The sequence below is a fragment of the Corvus hawaiiensis genome, chromosome 20, assembly GCF_020740725.1.
Source record: "Corvus hawaiiensis isolate bCorHaw1 chromosome 20, bCorHaw1.pri.cur, whole genome shotgun sequence".
Taxonomy (NCBI): domain Eukaryota; kingdom Metazoa; phylum Chordata; class Aves; order Passeriformes; family Corvidae; genus Corvus; species Corvus hawaiiensis.
Genome location: NC_063232.1, coordinates 2,008,961 through 2,032,542, shown reverse-complemented (window position 1 = coordinate 2,032,542; position 23,582 = coordinate 2,008,961). Strand labels below are relative to the sequence as shown.

Below are 23,582 nucleotides of genomic sequence, written 5' to 3'. Positions count from 1 at the left end.
CCCCGTGAGGCGGAGCGGGCGGGCGGCGGTGGGGCGGAGGGAGGGAGGGGAAGGCGGCTCCGCACAGCCAAGATGGCGGCGGTGGAGCTGGAGTGGGTCCCCGAGACGCTCTACAACACGGCCATCTCGGCCGTCGTGGACAGCTACGGGCGGGCGCGGCGCCGCGACATCCGCTCGCTGCCCGAGAACATCCAGTTCGACGTGTACTACAAGGTACGGCGGCGGCCGAGCGGGGCCGGGCCCGGCTGGGCCTGCGGGACGTGGAAGGAGAAGCGGCCGGGGGGCGGCCCGGGCCCGCCCTGCCCTGGCCTGGTCGGGGGCGCGGGGCTGAGGGGCTGCGGGGTCTCGCCGGCGCGGGGCACGGCCCGAAGGACGGGCCGGGGGCCCAGGGCCTGTGGGGCCGCCCGAGCTGCGGCTGGAGGAGCGGCGGCTCCGGGCTCGGGCCGTGCCGGGGCCTTGTGGCTGCCCCCGGGACCCGCCCCGAGGCCGCGGTGAGGGGCTGGGGAGCCCCCGGGGGCGACGCGGGGACGGGGCCTGGCCGTGGGGGTCGCGGGGGAAGGTGCCTCTCGCCACTGGGGAGCGGTGCGGGCAGGATGAGGCCGAGCTGGCTGTGGTGGAGTATGTTTTTTTTCTTTTTCCCCTTTATTTTTTTAATAATGTATTGGAGACGGTGATGTCAGTGGTTGAGAGAGCAGTTTGCCGTGGTCTAGTATTAATGATCTGGTAGGAACCAGATGGAAAGAACCGAGTGTTGTTTAATGCTGTGGTTTATTTGTATTAAATCATTCTTTGGTGCAAGGGCTGTTCTTCGTTCAGCTGCCCCTGGAATATACGGATTTGGTGTAAAAGGTGCACTGAGACGGTCCATTAATTTCTTATTGTCCCCTAAACAGGCATTTCATTCATGTGCAGGAACAGCTGTAAATGAGCATTCATGGGGAGAAACAATGTCTATAAAAACGTAAGATGAGGGATAACCCTTCTTTCCTCTTCCAGTGAATTTCTAAAAATTTAGGAGTTTTTAAATGAAGTAATTCTTTAGCCTGATCGTTATGAACCAGGGTTAGTGACCCATGGTATACATGGAGACTGGTAGTATTTACAGGGGACAGGGAAATTGCTTCTCTAGCATCGAAGCAGACATGTGCATTTTCCACGTCCTGGTTATTTCATGTCTGCCTTAGGTGCTGAGAAGGATGGAAACCTATTTTTATGACATATGAGCATGCTCACAGATAACTATGTGATTGACACATAGTAGTCATCAGCTAAAGACTAAAGATACAAAAATCACAATGTGGAAGAATACTTGGGAGGTTACGTTCAGGTGTTAGTAAATATGACCATTGGCAAATAAACTTCCTTGGCCTTGCTGGTCCTCATGTTCAATCAGGTGAGAGGATGGTGCTCTGTGAATTTTAAAAGTATAAAACAAAACCTCCTTCTAATGATAGAAATATCCAAGTATGTGTTATTCCTAGCTGTTTAAAAACTTGTCTGTAGGAGAGCTTGCTAAGATCATTGACTTTTTATGCTTTTATTAGTGCTCCTGAGTGGTTGCTTTGAATCAGGTTCACGTGGAGTTGTTCCATGATGAAGAAGATCCAGCAGCATGTCTGATTTCTGAGGAGACTCTCTTACTCTCTTTCTTCTGCTTGTGTACATGGGTTTGTCATCTTGCTGGGCAGACAATAATAAAGGTGATAAGTGCCTATCCCCAAAACAGTGTTTCTGTTGTACTGACAGTACAGCTGTTGTTAATGACAGTGACTGCATAGAATCACAGACTGGTTTGGGTTGGAAGGGACTTTAAAGATCATCTCATTCCACCCCTGCCATGGGCAGGGACACCTTCCACTGTCCCAGGCTGCTCCAAGCCCATCCAACCTGGCCTTGGACACTCCAGGGATCCAGGGGCAGCCACAGCTGCTCTGGGCACCCTGTGCCAGGGCCTCACCCACCGTAGATATTTTTTCCTATTCTCTATTCTCTGTCATTTTGAAGCTGTTCCTGTAATTTCTGTGTTTCACAACAGGAGTTCTTGAACTGTGTAAGGTGAGCTGATATTCCTCTCACCAACCCGCATCTATGGGATGTCCTCATTCAGAATAAACCAAACTGGGCCATACCTGCAGTGAGTGTTCCATGGCTGCAAGGGTAGACTGGGCTTCCATGTCCTCAGTGTCATCTTTTCTGTGTAGGACAACCAACTTGGATGGGGCCTGGAATAACGCGGTCTAGAGAATGGCATCCCTGCCCTTGGCAGGGGTTGGAATTACTTCAAGGTCCCTTCCCTCTCAGACCATTGTGTGATTCTCTGTGCACCTATAAACACTTGGTTACTGGTTCTTGAGTCTCTATTTGGATGATGACAGCATCAAATATGTCAAAGGTATCATTCAGGGGCAGCTGAATTAGGTTCAGCTGGGGACAACATCCCTCTCACGGTGTGTGTGGTGCTTGTTTTGCTTTTGGGCAGTTATTTTGAATGTCAGGTGGATATTAAATACCATTTTATCATGGTGAGGCCTATTCCATATGTCCTGACCATTGAGTTCTTTAAAGCAGAAGTAGAATTTCCAAAGCCATTAACAGTCTTTGGAGTAAGACAGACTAGAAGACCTCTAAGTATTTGTTTGACTATGTGGTGTTTGTTGCTGCTGTGTTGGGGGGGTGTCAATTAGTTGTTAGTATCCTATATCACTTTCATTCTGTGATGATGAAAAGGAATAAAAAATGTTTCAAATCTTTCACATATAACTTGTAAGTAATAGTTTTTTATCTAGATGTTAATCATGGTTTGTGGTACTTGAGATTTGCCATTGATTTTTGAAAAAAGTAAAAGCTGGTACCAGTCAGATTTTGTTTTGATCTATGGATGTTAATTGTCTGTGGCTATACAAAAATGTTTTTATCATATTCATTGGTATAAACACTCAAACTTAATGTTTACCAGGTTTGCCCAGTTTAACCAACATGTCCAGGTTGATTCAGAAGTTGTAGGTGAGATACAATAGCAGAGATGGTCAATGTGCTGCTATTTAAAAGGGAAGAAGATGCCAGCAGTGTCTTGGTTTTGTTCCCCAGGGTACCCTCTAATCCAGTGTTTGGCTCTATTGTCATAACATACTGCCTTATTTCCCACTCCTTAACAAATCTGATTTGTTTTACCTCTACATCTTCCAGAATTGTTAACTTTTGGAACGTGCCTTATAAACCTGGGTGAGGAATCGATCTGGGATAGCTGCAGGATGTTCTTGTGGGTTTGATAAGGAATGGGTTCTGCTGCAAGGTGACAGGAACAGGCAGGTTCCTCATACTGAGCATATTTATCTTTCTGGAGCATTCTCAAACAGTGACTAAAACTCAAAACAAGGTACTATCAAATAATCATGACTGTGGTAAAACAACAAACCTGCACTGCTTCAGCAGGGTATCAGTGCATATCTCTTTTTTCAAGCACTGTTTGACTTTTCCTTGCAACCAGTAGAAAAATAAGAGGCAGAGCAGGATGCTTGTGAGGATATCCTGGAAATTTCCAAGCCTACATTTGAGCTAAAAATTATTTAAATGTCTTATTAATCACAGCTGTATTTTGAGGAGCTTGATAACTAGTATTGTTACAAGTAACACCTGCCTCTGGGGGGGGAAATAAAAATGTGCACACATATCATACTTTGTTTCCTTTGGGTGTTTGCCAGGTTTGTGTATATCCTGGTTGGGTTTTTTCCTAGTTAAACTAGTTAGGTTCTCTTGCTTGTTTTTCTGGGGGGGAGGATGAGAGAGAGGGTGTGTAGTTTTTAGAAGCCAAAGAAAGAAATATGCTGGATCTCATTTAACTGAGATTCAGCATATGAGCAAAATGCCAAAATTGTATATTAAAAAGTAGTGACAGCTGGAATAAACTGCAAGTCCTCAAAAAAAAAAAAAAAAAGGAAAAGCCCTGAACCCAAAACAAAACAACCAAATCAACAACAAAAAAAAAACTACGTGAAAAAATCAACTTACTGTATTTTGTAGTTTGTTGCAGTGAGGATAATGTTTTGAGGGGAGGGTGTTTGTATAGAGAATCAAGTTTTTGTTGGCAGAAGTCAGTGTCTTATGTAGACTTTGGTTCTCTCCCTCTGTACCTCAGCTTTATACTCTATTTTACATAATTATCTCATGACTTTGATTCCCAAGGTGCTTCACTGCTTTAGTGTTCTCTGCCCCATCTATCTGTTGCAGTTACACAGTGGCAGCCTCATCTTGGACTTGTATTGGTTAATGAGGAGTTTCATCCCATGTTTATTTTCCTTTTGGAATGTCTTTCCTGGATTGTGTGTTTCTCTTTTCTTACAATTGATTTTTCTTGAAAATAATTTGTTCTTGGAATGTTTTCTGGTGAGATCATTAACCACAGGAACAGTTGGAGAGGACATTCATTTGGTTTCTGTCACGTTTAGGTATTCTTTGAACCAAAGAAAATGAACAAACAGGAATTTGCTGACAGTTGAAAACAAGAAGTAGAACGTCCGTTCTCTGCATTGCAGCAGAGGTTGAGTTTACTGATGGAGAATCATTATAAGTGTAATTTCTGTCCATCAGAATAAAACAAGCTTGTCCCAAGGCTTCAGTCTGCAGGGTATTTGATGAGAGTGAGAAAGATGAGCTCCCCCTGAAATGAAGTGTGGCTGTGCTGCTGCTTCAGTTCTGAGCTTCCCTGCCCAGGGAAGCACAATCAAGGTCACAAGCACAGAGTGTGAGGGAGGCAGAGCATCCCAGAGCCTTCTTCTGAAGAAGGGCTTCTGCTGTGACCCCCAGGGTGAGCTCACAGAGACTGAACTCCCCTGGTGCTGCTGTTTCTGGGGTCAGAACTGAAATGTGTGTGTGGGAAGCAGTGATGATTTCTGCCTGTGCGCACACACAGTGTACAACCTCTCCTGTCACCTGGCTGGGGCACAGTGTGCAGCAGGACTGCACTGAATGCTGCTGGGCTTAAATCAGAGCCTTCTATCACCTCTTCAAATTAAAGCCTCACAGTGGAGGAGAATCATTACCTCGTTAGTTTTTGCCAGTTATTATTAACACATGCCTTATTTCTGTAGTCTAAATTTAGATGTGAACTGAGCTGTCTTTCCTTATGTCTTTACTAGTTTGAAACTTCTTGTCTTCTAACTTGTGCTACTCAGATTGCTTTTTTTTTTTAATCTCTAACTGTGGGCATGTTTTCTCATCCCAATATCCTCCAACTTCCCTTCCTTTTCAGTATCCTTGTTGAGTCTGAGACACCAGAACTCATCATAATTGAGATAATGAGGTCACATCATGAACAGAGGTGTTGAGCTCCTGCTGAACAATAATTCCTATTTCCACTTCATTTCCTCTGGGCTGATTGAACTTCAAAGCAGGCTGGGTTTTCCCAGTTCCTGAGGAGAATCTCACACATGTGTGACTGTGAGGCTCAGACTTTGTATCCCTTGTGCTGGACTCTGTGAAACACAAACTGTGCTGCTCTGGCCCAGAGAGCAGAGCAGGTGGGAATGTTTGGGCTGTGCAAGCACTGGGCTCTAAAAGATGTCTCTGAAGTCAGGCTAGTTCAGTAACATTGGTTTCTTTCTTGGTTATTTATTTGATTGAGGTTTGTACAGATCAGCCTGGTAGCTGGCATTGTGCTTTCCAAGGAGAGCTGAATTTTCCTCTTTTTTAATGCCTTAAACAGCATCCAGTAGAAGCAGTGCTTGTGCAGAGGGTTTGTAGATGATTTTGAAATTGATTTAAAAGCATGGAATGTACCTAAATTTTGAACTGTTTATTTTCTGTAATGAGTCATTTGTCAAGAGATTTCAGTGAACTGTTGACTCAGGAAAACTTTTTCCTTCCTTGTTGAGTGGGGAAGGAACATGGTGCTTTCAGCCCAACTTTTTTCCCAAATACTGCTGTTTTTTAAGTACACTGTCCTTCCCTAATCTGGCTTGATACTCCATGTTACATTATTAGGCATTACAAAATATGCTGGGGTGCTTCTTGGATTTCCTCTGTAATTCTTACTGAACTATCCATGCTTTTCAATCCTCTTCCAAACTGGAGCAACAGGAGCATATTTTTCAAATTGCGTCTTCTTCAGTTCCTCTTTTAGAGGATCTTTGTACAGCTGGCTGGAATTAACCCCCATCTGCTTTGAAAAATGATTTTTAAAATATTATGTTTATAGAAAGTTTGGTTGTTTTTTTAAGCTTAATCTACCCAGGGAAAGACAAGAACTTCAATAGAATTATAATATAATATTAAAGTTACAAGTTAATGTCATTAATATGTTTAATTTGGGACACCACAACGTGCAGCTTTTATAACACACCCACCTGGATGTGGGTGTGTTATAAACATTCCCCTGTACCTCAGCTTTATACTCTATTTTACAACATTCAGCCTTAGATCCTGAAGAAGGATCGTGGTGAGTTTCTCACAGCTGTGCACAACAGCTGGATTGGGCATGTGTGTGGTAATCCACCTATATATTAAATGTATAGCTGTCCTCAGTGCCAGAACTCATGTGTCAGTGTGAGCTGATGGAGTTGGGAGTCATCTTGCAGTTTTTGAGTCATTTTTCCATAGTTAAAGAAAAATAAATCCCTGGTAGGTTCCAAATAGGTTAAGCTGGTGTCTAAAGGACTTTTCTCTCTTCAGAACAGAATAGTTCTTTAGAAGTCCCCAGCTCTGTGTTCATGCCAGGGCATGTTTTTCTTGAATCGCTGTTTTGTTTTCATGTTATGTAGCAAGGCTGTGGTCAGGGATTCTGTCTCTCTGGAGCTTTGACACAAGAATCATTTCTTCAGTCCTCCCAGCTGCTTCTCAATGAGTGTTACTGGATCTCCTGGAATTACTTCACAGTTTGATGTATACTCACTATTTCCATGTCAAATTTAGTTTGAAAATATTGCTGTAACCACCATAACAGTTCCAAGAGGCTTCCAGCTGAGTTAATTCTTCAAAATGTTTGCCAGTATGTTGAGGGAAGGGGTTACAGGGATAGTAAAAGTCTCAAAGATGTTGTATTTCAGGTTAGAGCAGTGAAAAATTGCAGCTTGGACTTTGGGGCCCAAGCCAAACTTGACATGTGCCCGACATTATTGATGTTCTAAAACTGAGGGTCCTGTGGGACCTTCCCCCTCCCTCCCACCCCACCAGGCCATTTACTCCTTGGCAGTTTCAGAATCTCATGTAAGAGGGATTCTCTCCTTACAAGATGTTTATGTAACCTCATAAATATATAAATTATTAAAAGTCTTATTATGGTTAATATTTGATAAACCAGGAATCTCTGGGATTTTTGGCTAGCAGTGCAAGGTGATAGGAGGGAGTGATACTGTACTTCAGAGCTGTGAAATGTGATAGTAATTTTGGTTGCCTTAAATCCTGCTACAGTAGCTTGGGGATGTCTAAGCTTCCTCCAGAAATGAGCTCACCAATTATTGATGGGATGCCCACCTTCACTTTGGGCATGGAATACCAGGCAATTTAAACAGCCCTTTTTTTTTTTTTTTTTTTTTTACTGCAGAAGATACATTTTAGGTTTTATAGAACATTTACTGTGAGACAGCTGTGCTGAAGAAATGAGAACATTTAACCATGACTGTAGCTTTTAAATACAGCAGACTGGCTCTTCCTTCAGTGCCAGAGAGAATCCAGCTCCAGCAGGAGCTCTGATCCCTTTGAACTGCAGGGACACGCTGCTTTATCTGAGCAGTTACTTTGCATGCAAACTTGCTCTGGTTTTTAAAAGAGTTGCTTTTTTTTTTTTTTTTTTAATGTTCCCCCAGAAAAATAGATAACAAAAAGGAAAACATTCATTTCTGGCAATTGACATTATTAGGTCAAAGTATTTTTGAAGTTTTTTTGTAGGTTGTGTTGTTAAAATAACAAATTTGCTGTGCTCTAGAGCCAGTGTCGTGTGCTTTTACAAGAAGAGTTGACTAAAACTAAATATCAGGCTGGAGATGTTCTCATGTGCCGTGTTTGGAATATTAATTCATCAGCTCCCAGTGTTTGTGGAGAAAAAGGTGAACCAGATGCTTATCACTGGAAGCATTTTAAGGCATTATTAAAAGTGGGAGGAATATTAATGTTTTCATTTAAGCGCTGATGGTGCCTGTGGCAGGTGTGGAGTGGTGCTTCCTTAGGTCCTGTACCCTCCTATGCTCATCTGTGGGTCAGGGCCTTCAAGATAATGGGAATTAATAGTTCACAGTGGATTTCTCTGACATTTATTTGCACAGTCCCTTTGTACTTGTGTAAATCCATAGCATTTATAGCCTGATGTGGCAGAGCTTAACCATGCACTGCATGGACAACTGTCAGTGGTTTGTTATGAGTAACACAGCTGATAAATTTGTTTATCTGTAGGCCCAAATCACTTTGGGCATAAAACAAGCCAGCGCTCTTAATAAATGCACGAACAGACTCCAGTTTTCCCAGTGACTGATGGGGGAATTACCTGTGTAAGCTCAGGTGTAAATGGGGACGGGGCTTGTGCCTGTCTTTGTGCTGGGTATTGGTGAGTCACTCCTTGCAGAACTTGTGGGTTTGGGTTTATTTGTATCTGATATATTTGCATTGCTGTGTCCTAGATTATGTGCCATTTAAATACGTTTTGAAAGTACTTGGTATCACAGCTGTCAGTTGTATTTTTTGCTGATTTCAGTCGTTTCTTGGTTTTGTCTTGGGTTTGTAGCTTACACGTGGCAGTGTTTTGGTGATGCAGGAGGACACAAACACCTGGAAATACATCTGTAGATTTAAAAAAAACCCCTTGAAACCACCTATGGACCTCTCATAGCTCAGTTTTTTTAAACATTGAAGTTGTACTCCTGTGGTGAAATCTTCTGATACTGGAACTTTTTAGCCTGCTCTATTTCAATGCTTTAAGGTCTAGATTTCATTGTAAATTATCCTTGCTAGTAAGCTGAACTTCCCAGATCTTAAATTTTAAGATTAACTTACCTGGTTTTTTTTTTTTTTCCCAGCTTTACCAACAGGGCCGCTTGTGCCAGCTGGGTAGTGAATTTTGTGAACTAGAAGTTTTTGCAAAGGTGCTACGAGCTTTAGATAAAAGGTGAGTATCTTAATAGATCAATAATTCTCATTTCAGCTCTTAATCTCTCCATCTAGGAAGAGAGATTTAAAAAAGGTGCAAACAAGAAAAAATGCAAACCTCCCCCCCCCCCCCCCCCCCCCCCAAGATGCTCAACACAGAGAAGTCGGTGCTCAGACAGTCCCTGAGCAGTGGCAGTCACAGCACCCATTTCCTGCTGATTTAGCAAATCCTGAGGGATCGCCCCAGTTTGAAGAGTTTTCCTGTCATTAAATATTCCAATTCGTGGTGTTCCAGAACTTGACTGTTTTAGATCAGATTCTTTCATTCTAACCGGGATGAGCTTTGAGTCTTCAGGCACCGGTTCCTCCCATAGCATGTGTGATGTTAATGAAGCCATCACTGCTCATTTGTCTGCGAGTGCTGGGGGAGGGGGGATTGGAGCCCTCCTCCCTGGTGAGTTTGAGCTGGAAACTGTTGTTTCCCGGTTTTAATCCTGTGTGGGCAGCTTGTGTTTGGCTCCCACGGGAGGGTGTCCTTGCAAAGAACTTGGTGTGCACTCGCTTTGTGTTGGATCACCCAGCACCTGGGATCCATCAGCTGCAGCCTCACAGTGGGGCTTGTACTCATCTGCTTTGGGTTTTGAGGGAGGCTTGGGCTTGACTTGTCTCCTCTGAATTCATGAGAGCCAACTGACTGCTTTCAAACCTGCACGTGTAACCGAGCTGTGCTTCCTTTTGTTGCAGACATCTGCTCCATCACTGTTTCCAGGCTCTGATGGACCATGGAGTCAAGGTTGCTTCTGTCCTGGCCTATTCCTTCAGCAGACGGTGCTCCTACATTGCAGAGTCAGATGCTGCTGTGAAAGAAAAAGCAATCCAGATTGGGTTTGTTTTAGGTAACTGCTGCTCATGGGCTCTTTGCTTTCTCTCTTGCAAGCTTCAGTTAATCTAACATTAATTTTTTTCCCCGTTAAAGATTGGCCTTTTAAAGAACGTGTGTTTTGTAATGGAATTTTTGGAAAGCTACTTGGTGTCTTAAAAGAAATATATTGGATTTAATATCTAAGAATATATAGACTTTTTTTAGTTCAAATAGTTTAGGTTTAAAATTGGTTTGCAGATGTGATGAGGAGTTTGCATGATTTTGGTGTTGGTAAGCTTTTCTTGACAGAAATCTGTAGGAAAACTCTGTAATACCAAAAAGCCATCCTAAACCAAAGTATTATTTCCTTCAGCTGTAGGAGAATTCTCCTCTTACATTTCATCCTTTACAGGTCAGGAGGGTTTGACCTTGACAGGATTTCTGTCTGTAGAAGCAGGTCTATGAAATAGGTGATCGTTTTGCAAGACTTGAGCAAACCCTTTTTTCTCTTGCTGATGTGTTTTGCTCTTCACTTTGCTGTTTGTTGCTGATTTTTTTCCAGGGGGGTTCCTATCAGATGCAGGCTGGTACAGTGATGCTGAGAAGGTGTTCCTTTCCTGCCTTCAGCTGTGCACCCTCCACGATGAAATCCTTCACTGGTTCCGTGCTGTGGAGTGTTGTGTGAGGTGAGCTCACCTTGAATTCCTGGGAAACCTTGGAGCCATCCAGCTCCAGATGCTCCTTTGGTGTTCTGCTGCACCAAAACACTTTCCTGGCTAGAGCTGAAGATCAAGAGGTGCTTGTTTTACACTAATCCCTGGATTTTCAGCTTCTAAGTTGGCAGCATAGTACAATGGATTAAAAAACCCAATGTTTTGCTGTCCTTTGTAATCTCTCATGGGGAACACTGCTGGATAACAAGAGTGGTCCAGAGTCCTTGTTTTCTCAAGGATTTTTGCATGTGAAGGAATGTTCTGTGTTGGACTTTGCTGAAGTTCTTTTTATGACAAGTAGAATTTGCCAAATCCAAATGCAAGCAATAATAGATACAGTTGAGCAGAAATAAAATCAGAACTTGCCTTTCCTGATTCCACATCCAGCGAGTTCTCTTGTTCCATGCTGAGTACTTAGCTCTGGGCCTGGGTAAAGAAAGATCTGGATGTCCAATTCTTGTGGGCACCTCCAGCCACAGCTGAAAACATTTGGGAAAGGGTATTTTTTGCTACTAGAGTCTTGAAGCTGCCTTGTTTCTCAGGGCCTGCAGAGGTTCACATTCCCTTGACAGAGGCCTCTGTTGCTCTTCCTCCTGTGTGTTGAGGTGTGATGAACTGCAGGCAGGAGCTGGCTGGGTTTTGTTGCTCTCACCATGACCAACCTGTTTTTGCACACTCCAGATGTGCCCTTGGGCACCTGGAGGCTGCTGGGCAGACTTAAATTAGGATTTTTTTTTTTTTTTTTTTTTTTTTGGCTGCTGTAACAAATAATAAAGCATGTGCTGTATTTATCTGAATATAGAGCAAAACTTGTTTGGAAAGCTGCTCCAAAAAAAGCCCTGCATCTTGTTTATGGTTGGGCAAACACGAAGAGTAAAGAGGCTTTGCCAAGAGCTGCTGATGTCCTGTGCCAGCCCCAGGGCCATGGCAATGCTGCTCTGCCTGGTTCTGCTGGCTGGCATTCCAGAAATGATGCCAGGAGCCTGGGCACACGTATCCAGCTTCCTAGAACTGGGGAGTGATGGATATAGAGCCACAGTTAGTGCTTGGTCCTTTGCCTTCTAATTAATCTAAAAAAAGTTTTCTTGTTGTATCAGGCTCTTTGGCAAGCTGGAGAAGTTGCTTAAAAATAACTCTGTCACCTTCTCCAAATAGAAATGAAAAGAAGGGAAAGAAAGGCAGGGGAAAAAAGGGAACTGTCTCTGCTGGACAATAGTTGTGGAAAGGAGATTTTCACTCCCTGCTAGAAGAAAGCATCCTGTGTTAGAATGAACCCTTCTGACCTGGAGGTGTTGGCTCTGTTTGGTAGAGACATTCATTGTTCTCTAGGGAACGCTGCTGGCCTGTGTGGGACATCACCCCTCCGCGCAGCAGGGGGAGTGGGAAATGTTCTGGCATCTCCCAAACACTTGGCATCGTTGGTTTGGGGTTGTACCAATCTGAAAGAATGTCAAACACTTTGAGAAGGGCTAAATCTGTAAAATCTGAACACCTTTCTGTGGCAAGAGAGCAGTCGTTATACTCAGCTTACTGCCTCTCAACTTGAGAATAAACTTCCTGTTGTGACCACTTGATCCCCACTGCAGGGTGTGATGTTTGTGCACTGAGCTTGCACTGGAGTGAGGGGGAGTTTTAAGGAAACAAAATTCAAGTCCAGCTTTTCAAAGTATGACACTATTTTAAAGTGGCAGCTCTTGCTCTAAAGCTAACAAGTCAACTCTCTGGGGGTTGAATTAATACACAGTGTTATTAATAGAACACACTTTTAAAATGTGTGAAGTTTTGTGTTATTTGAGCACAACTTGGTGTTTCCTTGTCCTGGCAGTAGTAAATTCTGTGGAGAAGCTGGGAAGGTGGGAGGTTCCTCTGAGCTTGTACACTGCTTTCCTGCATGTGTGGTGCTCCTTTTGGTTTGCCTTCTCTCATTATTCTGTGTTAACAGTAAGGTACAAATGCATAACACAAATACGTGGTTCTCCCACTTCATTGTTGCACGTTTGGCTGATTCTTAGGTTGTTTTCTTCTGGTGGTTTTAGACTTCCTAAGCTGCTGTGTTGGCTCTGAGAGACTGAGTTTGTTGGGGGAGGTTAGTCCCCAAAAGCTGTTATTGCAGACATCAAAAGAGGTTCAGAGCTATTAGCATAAATGTCTTGAGGCCTTCTCTCTTCCTCTTGGCTTTATCTCCTAAGATTCCTTTGGATTAATAAAGGATTTTTTTGTTACTCAGAACTGGATCACATAAACTCTGCTTATCCTAGAGGATTGGCTTAGGTTTAGCTTGGGTTTTTTTGGAGATTTCTTTGTTTCTAGACACTATCACTGAAGCATCCAGACATTGGATATGATCTTTCCCAGGAGCTTATCTAAATTGCAGTGCTATCCCCACTGGCTTATTCCATTACATGGGATTTGGGCTCCGTGGTTTTGATGCTGCAGAGCAGCTCCCAACTGAATGGTGTTGGCAAAATGTTTTTTTCTCTTTCGGGAAAGTGTTTACTTAATTCTTCTCTCGTCTCATTATAATTCCTGTCTCTTGTTGCTGGAATGTTCCTGTGACCAGGCACACAATGCACTTGTACATTGTGTTTGGTTCCGAGACTTTATTTAAGGAAAAATGTGGGTGTTGCTTTTTGCTGTCTGTTCTTGAGCCGTGGTGCTGTTTCCCACTGGAGAGCTGGAGCTTGTGTAGCTTTTGCAGGGTTTTGAAGGGCTTTTCTTTTGATGTTCTCTTTGTGCAGCAAATACACATCTGTCATGTGCTTGCCTTCATGCCCTGCTTAGGAAAATGGAAACTCTATTTCTTTTCTCATTACTGTTTGAGTTTGGTGAGGCATTTGGGTGGGAAACAGAGGGACAGTGTTGGACAGGCTGAGTTTTTAGGGTGAACTGAGCTGTATTACAGGGGGCATGGCTGCAGTAGCTTAAATCTCCACTTGGAGCAAGTGGAAACAGGTTTAGAAAAGAAAAAAAAATTAGCAAAACCTTCACTGTTCACTCCTTCCCCTTTAACAATTGGTTGGAAGTTTTATCCTAATGTATCATATCAGGACTAAAATGCTGTTCCTGTACATTAACCCACATGGTCAGAGTTTGAGCCTCTTTGCAATGCAGCTTCACATTCTGCTTCCCTTCCCTCTGTGCAGGTCTCTCCCTGTGCTGTGTTGTCCTGATTTCCCCAGCCTTGCCTGGTGTTTTCAGTCTGTTACTCACTGTCTAATGACACATTTCCAGCAGGGACAGTGGAGGTTAATTCACCAAAATTCCACGTCTGCTTACTGGCAGGTGTTTGCCATGGAGCAGGAGCAGCTGCCCTGGCTGGGAATCCAGCTCTGCCCTTTGGGCTTGGAATAGCCTAACACACCCATTCCAAATGCACCTCGTTAAAGCCAGTGAGCATCAGCCTATGTTAATGAGCAAATTCTTTACTTTTACTTTAAATAAGTGCCAGCAGCTAGAACTGTTACTTCTCTAGGGAAGCAGGAATAGGTTTCAGCAGTGTGTGGTGTTATTGGCTGTATTTGGGTGTTGATCCTTGAGATGGGAAGGCAGCAGGGTAGGAGAGGGAAGAGCAGGGGGTGTTGGAGTTGTTGTGGACTTGGTCAATAAGATAGTCTCTCCTGGTGGTGCTGGAACGTGTGTGGAATAGATGTGACTAAATCTTTTGTGAAGACCTCCCCCAAGGCCCAAAGCACAAAAATGCCCACTTGGAGCTACTCAGAGTTTGGGGGGAAAGCATAGGGGTGCAGAAAATGAGCTGTGTTGTACTTACTGTGGCTGTTTGGGGTTACCACCCTTTGGGAAGGAGGTGGGAGAGATTTCAGACTGTGTAGGGCAGGGCTTTGGGAGAGGAATTGCATCAGTATTGAGAAGAATGGATTTTATGAAAATTAACACACAAAGACACCACACCAGAGTGTGCATTGGATATGCAAAACTGCATCAATAGGTAAAATCCTGTGACATTTCCAGCAGGAAAAATTTCTGCTGAAGCTGCCCTGTGCCCTGTTGTGGTGTGTGACCGACCCCAGGCAGGGCAGTTGTGCTGGGCTGGCAGAGCTCCAGCCGTGTGCGCGTCCCCCACCAGGTCCCTGGCGCTGTGCGTGCAGCGGTTCCTGCAGCCGCCCTCAGCAGCTCTCTCTGCATCCCCCAAGGTTGCTGCACGTTCGGAACGGGAACTGCAAGTACCACCTGGGAGAGGAGACGTTCAAGCTGGCACAGTCCTACATGGACAAGCTGGCCAAGCACGGGCAGCAGGCCAACAAGGCAGCGCTGTACGGGGAGCTGTGCGCCCTGCTCTTCGCCAAGAGCCACTACGACGAGGTGAGGGGGCCTGGGGGGGGCACTGGCACCTGCCTGGGTGCTCCTCCTTAGTCCTGGTTCTGTTCTCCCTGGGAGCTGTGTGGCACTGCCAGAGCAACGATTCATTTATCCACTGCTGTTTCTATGTATCGTTCTGTGTTAGTCTGTAAGCTCTTTGCAGCACTTTGACCAACATGAAGATATATGTGTTACCTTGCCTGTACCTGTTAGTCATCTGTCAATGAAATATTATAAAAGCTTATTTTAATGGGTAAAAATGAATAGCAGAAGTCAGTCTTTGCACCTGTTTTGTAAAACTATGTCTTAAGTGAAACTACTCTATAAACTGGTTTTCCTTTAGCCCCTAAGTTCACTGACAGGGTGTTGTCCTGCACACTGGGAATTGTGAGGATTGCTTAAAGATTATAAAATACCCTGTTCTGTCTGTAAATGTAATTGTAATAATATAAACCTTAGATTAATATAAAATACTTACATATTCACTGTTAACCTTAAAAGTGGGTTTTAAGTCTGTCTTTGAAGACATAACTGGACAGTTCATTACACATAAGCAATCAAACAGCATATTTTAAATTTTGGAGTGTAAATGACCAGCTTTTCAGAGGCAGGTAATGTTTTTTCTTAATGTTACAACACTGTGAAGTTCCAGCTTCATTGTGTTGGTGCCTTTCTGTCCCACAGGCCTATAAGTGGTGCATAGAAGCCATGAAGGAGATCACAGTTGGGCTGCCTGTAAAAGTAGTGGTGGATGTGCTACGACAAGCATCAAAGGTGAATCTAAAATCTCCCTGTTGTTTTGGGTACTAAATTGCTGCCAAGAATGGCTGAAGAGAGGTTGTTAACTCCAGAATTCTCCTCAGGAGCCCTAAGGCTTGTTTGTGTTTGTCTCAGAATGGGTGGGGGGTTTTGTTTCTATTTCTTTCTCTCTGAGACTGAGTTAGAGCTGCACAAGTGACCCTTGTGACAATGTTAACCTGCGAACTTCCCTGAGAAGGGCTCTGTTCCCTCTTTGATCTGGACTAGGTACAAGCACAGTCCCTTCAGTCAGGCAGGATAAAATCAGTTTATTAATGCTGTGCTCCTTTTCTTAAATAATTGAAAAGTCCTTTAATAACCACAATGATATTTTGAAATTAAAAACATCAGTAAGTGTGGCAGTGTCTGGAGGGGCTGAGCTGTGAGTGCCCAGCTCCTCACGTGCTTCCCTTCCCCTGCCCAGGCCTGCGTGGTGAAACGGGAGTTCAAGAAGGCTGAGCAGCTCATAAAGCACGCTGTGTACCTTGCCAGGTAAGGGGCATTCCAGAAAAAACCTTTTAAAATTATACTCAACGTGCCTCAATTTCTAATGGAAGTGTGTTTGTGCAGGGAGCATTTTGGAGCCAAGCACCCCAAATACTCTGACACGCTACTAGACTACGGATTTTACTTGCTCAACGTAGACAATATCTGCCAATCTGTTGCCATCTATCAGGTAGGCAGCAGGACTTGTTTCTCTTGATATTTTTAATCTCTCAGATGTTGTAGTTAATTCATGGAAGTAGAGAATAGTTGATTTAATGACTGCAATGATGATGTTTACAAAAACCCTGAACACCGCCAGCTATGGGGTTTTTGCTTTCTTTGTCTTCCTCTGACTCGTTTTATGTATTTAGTGTCTCAAATAGAGAAAAGAGAATTTCAGAGCCAGTAGATTGGGGTTTTTTTCTGTGTTAACTGATGAAATTGTATTTTTGGAACCCTTGCAGACAGCGCTCGATATCCGGCAGTCAGTGTTTGGAGGTAAAAACATCCACGTAGCTACAGCTCATGAAGACTTGGCTTATTCCTCGTATGTTCACCAGTACAGCTCTGGGAAATTTGACAATGCACTGTGAGTACAACACACAGCAGCACAGTTAGTGCTGTACATGGAGAAAAATGTTCTGAAATGACCCAGACTTTGACTATCATTTAAATGCATGTTCATTGCATTAATATTTCTAATATTTTATCAGTCAGCTGCTGATGTACATAAATGTATCTTGAATTTTTTATTTCAACTCTCTCAGATTCCATGCTGAACGTGCTATTGGCATTATCACTCACATTCTCCCAGAAGACCATCTTCTCTTGGCCTCTTCAAAGAGAGTTAAAGGTAGTTCCCTTTGTTGTTTGAACCATTTGGATGTGTTCATCCTGGTCCCTACCAGGCAATGTAGCTTGAGCGGTCTTTTTCAGTGGAGGTGTTTGTAGTCCTTGGTGTTTACAGCACACTTGTAAATACAAAAAAATCCCAACTTCAGGACTTAGCCAGAAGAGTTGGTGTGGGGCAGTAAAATTACAGAGTATAAAAATAGTGTTGGGAGCTTGAGACAGCAGTGTGAAAGCAGTTTGTGACAGGCACAAAGCCTGGTGAGCTGTGTCCCGAGGTGTCTGGGGTCTGTGGCTTTGAGCTGTGTGTGGACACAGTAACAGCTCCTCTCTCCTGCCCCCAGCACTTATCCTGGAGGAGATTGCCATAGACTGTCACAACAAGGAGACAGAGCAGAGGCTGCTGCAGGAGGCTCATGACCTACACCTCTCCTCGCTCCAGTTGGCTAAAAAAGCCTTTGGGGAGTTCAACGTGCAAACAGCCAAACACTACGGCAACCTGGGCAGACTGTATCAGTCCATGAGGAAGTTTAAGGTAAGACTTTACTTGTGACCCAAAATCTGCAAGACAGCTGAAATCTGTCACTGCAAATGATGGGTTTCAGTGTCCACAATTCCTAACTTCAGTTGGTAGTTCTGTGCTTGGAAAACTTGTGCTTTATCATTCACCTCAAAAGCTTTGTGCAAAAATAATCCATGGAGATGGATGATGCTCTCAGAGGGTGACAGAGCTTGGTGCTACAATCTGCTGATCCACTTAACTAAAGAATTGGAGAACTTGGTTTATATTTGGCTTTGTTCCTTTTTGCCTGTTACAAAATGCTACTGTTTAAGCTGCTACATACTTAAGTTTGTTTAAACTTTCCCCTCTTTTTGTGGGCTGGTGAGTGGTGTCTGACTGACCTGTGTGAATCTGGCCCTGACAGGAAGCAGAGGAAATGCACATCAAGGCCATCCAGATTAAGGAGCAGCTCCTGGGGCAGGAGGATTACGAAGTTGCCCTCTCCGTGGGCCATCTCGCATCCCTCTACAACTATGACATGAACCAGTATGAAAATGCTGAAAAGCTTTATCTGAGATCCATAGCAATTGGTAAGTGACCACAGGAAACTTAAATGTGTTAAAGTTTTTAGAAAATAACTTGGCTGTTAGTCTTTAGACAACATTTTGTGGCTAGAACATAAATGGAGAACGTAGGCAAACTTTGTTGGTAAAAATAACCTGAGAACTCAGATGCAGCACATGGATATTTTACCTCTCAATTTGGTTTTTCTCTTGGGTTTCTTTAGGAAAGAAGCTTTTTGGTGAAGGATACAGTGGACTTGAATACGATTACAGAGGTCTCATTAAACTGTACAATTCCATTGGCAATTATGAGAAGGTGTTTGAGTACCACAACATTTTGGCCAATTGGAACCGGTTGCGGGACCGGCAGTTCTCGGTCACGGATGCGCTGGAGGACGTCAGCACCAGCCCCCAGTCCACAGAAGAAGTGGTCCAGTCTTTTCTGATGTCTCAGAACCTCGATGGACAGAGCAGCTAAGAACTTGGTCAATTAACCAGTTAAGGTTTTTTTCCCCAGGTTGCAGGGGGAAAAGTCATACTGTGAAATCTAAACCATGTAGTTCTCTGGGGGCTGGAATTTGCATTGAAACACTGGTCCAGTCTACTGAAGAGTGCCCATACGGATGAATGTGTGTTAAATTCCTCTCAGCATGTGTATGGCATGTTTAGTTCGGCTCACATTTTTAACTTGGTATTCCCAAAAAAACCCCCTTCTTTCTCTCTTGTTTCAAAAGAAGCTACTTTGCAGAAAGTCTGCAAGAAAACATTAAATAAAACTGTTTGAGTTCAAAAGAGTTGCATTCTTATTACAGATGGAAGGTTTCATCGAGAGCTTTCTGCTGATTCACAGAGAGAACAAAAGCTGTACTCTGAGGAGCTATAGAGAAAGGTCTTTCTGCTGTATCACTGTAGCAAAGTTCATGGTAAATAGCCAGCAAAGGGAGGATGTGCTGGCCTTGGCTGCTGCCTTACCAAGAAAAGTGGCAAAGACCCACTTTGGAGAGCACCATCCGCTCGTTGAGTGCTGCCTGTGCTGTTGTGGATGCCCTGAACTGGACCAGTACAGATCCCATAGACCAGCAACCACAGTGTCCTCGGTGCCACCACCAGTGCTCACCTGAGCAGGACCAGGACACCACAGTGGACCAGCCTGCTAGAAACCGGTTTTGGACCAGTGGCTTTAATTTAGTATTTCTGCCCCTGCATTCACTTTGACAGTAGAACTCTCATTTAGATGTCTGATCAGTGCAAATGATATCCATGTAATAGATCCAGAGCTAGGAAGTGAAATGATGGTTTGTCTGTACCCAGCGAGCTTCTGCAGAGATTCCTGGCAGTGCCACAGCTCCACACGCTCCACTCTGCTGCAGCCACTCCTCCTTTCCTTTCCCACGGGCTCTTACTCTGCTAACAGAGGCCATACCTTGTTTATACCAGTGAAGAGTTTTGTATTCCAATCCAGTTCCATTTTCTGTTTCTGGAGAACACAACTTACTGTACAGTTCGCAGGGGTCAGTGGAAAATGCCAAAAAGCACAACAGGTCTTTTTTTTTGTGATGCTTCATTTCTACATTAAACAAGAGTACAACCAGAAACCGATTCCTTATGTTAATTTATGAAGCAGAGCTCAGCTGTACAGACCCTCTGAGAATGCCTCTCTCACTTGCTTGTCTTAATTCTTCTGCTGGGGGCTGCTTGGTTGTGTGGGTTTGGGTTCGGGTGTTGTTCTGGGGTTTGTTTGATTTCCTGGTGTTGGGTAATATTGAAAGTCTGTGTAACGCAAACCAGAAGCGACTCGCTGCTGTTACCTCAGCTCTGCCAGCGGCACCAGCAGTGCCCTGGATCTGGGATTCTGTGGATTCTGTCAGTCTGGGGGTTCTCTCCCCCTCTTTTCAGGGGTTTGTACCTTGGCCAGTCACAGCCGGGGCTCAGCCGGCTCTTCCAGCAGGACTGGGGCTGGATGTTCTGTTGGGGGTCTGGTTTTTCATTGGTTTTTATGGGGTTTGTGGCAGGGAAAGGTGCTGGATGATCTTCAGGGAGGAAATAGAGGTTTTGGACATGATGTGGAGCTTAATGGCTCTTCTAAGAAGTGAAATTTTACAGGCCAATAGTTTGTATTTTGGTGCCTTCAAGTGTTTTTTGGGGGGGAAAGGCTGAGTAATATCACCTTTAAAATGCAATGACATAATTAGTGGATGCAGATTAATGATTGCATATTTAGAATATCTTCACTGAGGTGAAAAGATGTATTTGCATAAAACCCCCTGTGGTATTAGGACTTAACTGCAGTGTGTCTGCAACAGCTGCTCAGTGAAAATCCAACTTACTTATGTGTGGATTTAAAATGTGATTTATTTATAGCAGTTTTTGTTTATGACTGTGTAGGAGCTACAGACAAATTCAGCTATACAAGGCAAAACCTTCTTCTCCCTGAATGCCCATGGCACTGACAAGTTATAAATTTCTTATGAATTTTAATGTCCTATTAAAAGTTATTTAAAGTTAAACAAAGTACGTAACAGTGGTGCCAGAATTTGGGCAGGGAAGTGGCTTAAAGCTGTCCTAAAGATGATTCTGTACTGCAGAAGTGTTTAAAGCTCCCAGCTGGGTGCATGGATTTACACTGACTTTGTCTGGAGATCATTTATCCACTCTGTGTTCCCAGTCTTGGGTCGCCAGCTTTTGACTAAGGAATCCCAAAGTGTCGAGGTTGTGTTTGGGATGAGGAGCATTGTTTGACCGACAGCAGTCAGTGGCCTGCAGGAACCACTGCTCTTGTTCCAGCCCTTGTTGTGTCCCTGTTCATGGCTTGCCCTCAGGTCAGGGCAGCCAGGGGAGCTTCTGGTGTGGGCAGCTTGGGGAGGAGCTGCGCTTCCGTAACCAAATGCATCCCTTCTGTTTGTTTGTTGGTGGCTTCAGTCTGAGCTCTGGTGGCTGCTACTCTTTGTCCTTTCCTAAAGCTGCTTCAGCGCGTTGCCTGCTCGGTGCATTGGCTTGGCTGGGAGGAAGGAAGGTCCTAAAGCTCTCTGGGAATTCCCTTTGGTAGAGGACTTGGCCAAGGGCCGTTGTGATCCTTGAGGGCTCTGGTGTGTTCCTCCTGTGCCTGCCGGGAATCCTGAGTGGGGCTGAGCTGCTCCTGCAGCATCCCTGCAGCTCCATCGTGCTGGGGCAGGTCCCTTCTGGATCGGGGTGGCTGTGGCTGATTGCTGGTACTGGGGGAGCACGGGGGGTTGGCAGGATGATGCTGCAGCTGCCTGGGACAGCTCTGCTGCCCCTGCTTGGGACCTGCACTCGTGGCTGGGACAGCACAGAACTGACCCCATGGGGGTTTGGTTCCATGTCTCCCAAAGGGAGCTGTTGGCAGGTTCTGTGTTGGCCCCTGGCGCCTGTCTGGGATGCTGTGCTGCTGCTGTTTCTGTTGCTCTCTCTGCTGTTACAGTTTGTTTGGTGCTTTTGAGGAGTGGGACCCTGCTGGGATGGAGGTAAAGGACTCGTTGGAGTGGATCTTGTAGCACGACTCCAGTCCTCCCTCGCTCTGTCCCGGGCAGAGCTGAAAGCAGGGGCTTCAGTCCCCTCTGTTCTCCTCCTGTGGGGTTTTCCAGTGCCCCGTGGCTCCTCTCTCCCCTCCTGCCCTAGCCCAGGGCAGCTTTTCCATGCACAACCGGGTCAGTACTGGGGTGGGGCCTAGCACGGTGGGACATCGATCCAGGAATGAATGATTGGCATTTTTAGATGCACAACGTGCCCACGCGGGGGCTGTTTGGTGCTGGCAGTGGAAATCCTGTGAAATGCATCTTTTCCTTGAAGGTGAGTAAAGCAATCACCCCAGAGCCACTGGGTGCAGGTGGTGAGGACGGGTGTCACCTCAAGGTAAATTATTTTCACTATTGATTAAGTTAAACCCTCAATATTTTACTTTCAGCGTGAGGTTGTTTGGATCAGTGAGGGGCGAGTTTGCTCAAGGTGCCATTGCTGCTTCTCATGGTACAAAATGCACATTGAAGTCGATTCCCTTTTTCAGTCCTAAACGTGGGAGAGCACAAAAAGGACAACTCACCGTGCCTCGAACAGGGGGGAAGCTGTTGGCAAAACCTCCCTGGGGTGATGTGGCTGGGCTGTGACTCAGGCTGGCAGCAGGCAGTGCAGGGCAGGTGTTGCTGTTACCAACCTTTCAGCAGATCCTTCCTTCTGCTGCCTGTGCAGAGCCTGATTTCATCTAGAAGTCCTCGTTCCCTTACAAGAAAACTCCTGGCCAGTGTCAGCTGCAAAGCCTCTTCTGCATTGTGGGGGGTGTGTGTGACACTCGTGGCCTGGGGCTCTTAAGACACTGGGCCCCAGGAGGGCTTTGGGGAGAAGTGGGGAAAATTTCCTTTATCTAGATGTAAATTCAAAAACCTACAAAGAATTGGCAGCAGTGGGAATGCTTTTGTCCCTAAATCTCAGGAACGTTTTGGGCAGTGACACAGGTGTCCCTGGGTGATGTAAAGTGTGTGCTCTAGGGTCTCGTATTCCACTTCTCCTTGCAATCCTCGGTATCTATAGCATGAGTGGCCTTAGTGAGTTTGTTGAAGTGCACATTTTTTTTCTTTTCAGAAGTAAATTTTAAGATGAAAAAGATATATACTATATAAATATATAGAGATATTTAGAAACTTGGTTTGTGGTGCACAAGTTCAGTGTTGGATCGCTAAATACTCGTCGCAGGTACCATATGTGTAACTTTTCTTTTCTGTATATTCCTTTCTGGGAAGCAATGTTGCCATGGTAACTACAACTTTACAATTTCTTTACTACTTAATGATGTGAATGAATTCTACATTTTATTGAATATTACCGGGTTCAGTACTATTTTTATACTTTATTGAACTACAGGGGATTTTAATTTAATAGCATTAAAAAAAAAAAAAAGATGTTGCTTGAACTGTATAACTGTATAAATGGAACTACTTACACAAACCCACCTCTAAACCAGAATCTCCACCTGTAGTGCCACGTTCATTTATATAAAAGTATCTTGATCATTACTAGACCTTGCAGCCCCCTCCCTGTCGTGTCAGGACGAACTTTCGTACCCCACCTCTCCCCAGCTGCAGTGCCCGACATCCTCTGTACCCATGGAGCCATCCTATGTTTGTAACCAGCATTGTGATATTCTGTAACTGTATTGCTAAAATGAAATATTGACCTAATAAATAGAGTGTTCCCGCAGCCTGGAGTATCTGCAGTGAATTGGTTACAACTTCCGTTCCCACAGTGCCTGTCCTTGCCAGGAGAAGGAGGGCATCCCTGCCTTTGGGGGCAAATCCTGCAAATCCTTAGGGATGGGGCTTGTGTTGGATACCTGTGGAATGTGAACAGTGGGAGGGGGGAGCCCATGGTACCCGCAAGATGCGGATCCTTCCCAGATCCTTCCCTGCTTC

At 44.6% G+C, this 23,582-nt stretch overlaps 1 protein-coding gene across 1 annotated transcript; it reads left to right on the top strand.

The window, feature by feature from the left end:
- The first annotated feature begins 48 nt into the window (after positions 1 to 48).
- On the top strand, positions 49 to 23,370 carry APPBP2 (amyloid beta precursor protein binding protein 2). The gene is made up of 13 exons (XM_048324503.1): positions 49 to 213; positions 9,003 to 9,091; positions 9,817 to 9,968; positions 10,497 to 10,620; positions 14,799 to 14,967; positions 15,649 to 15,738; positions 16,187 to 16,254; positions 16,333 to 16,438; positions 16,713 to 16,837; positions 17,016 to 17,101; positions 17,442 to 17,632; positions 18,024 to 18,189; positions 18,387 to 23,370. The coding sequence occupies exons 1-13, from the start codon at positions 73 to 75 to the stop codon at positions 18,638 to 18,640; spliced, it is 1,761 nt and encodes a 586-aa protein (XP_048180460.1). The 5' UTR covers positions 49 to 72; the 3' UTR covers positions 18,641 to 23,370.
- Positions 23,371 to 23,582: the final 212 nt, after the last annotated feature.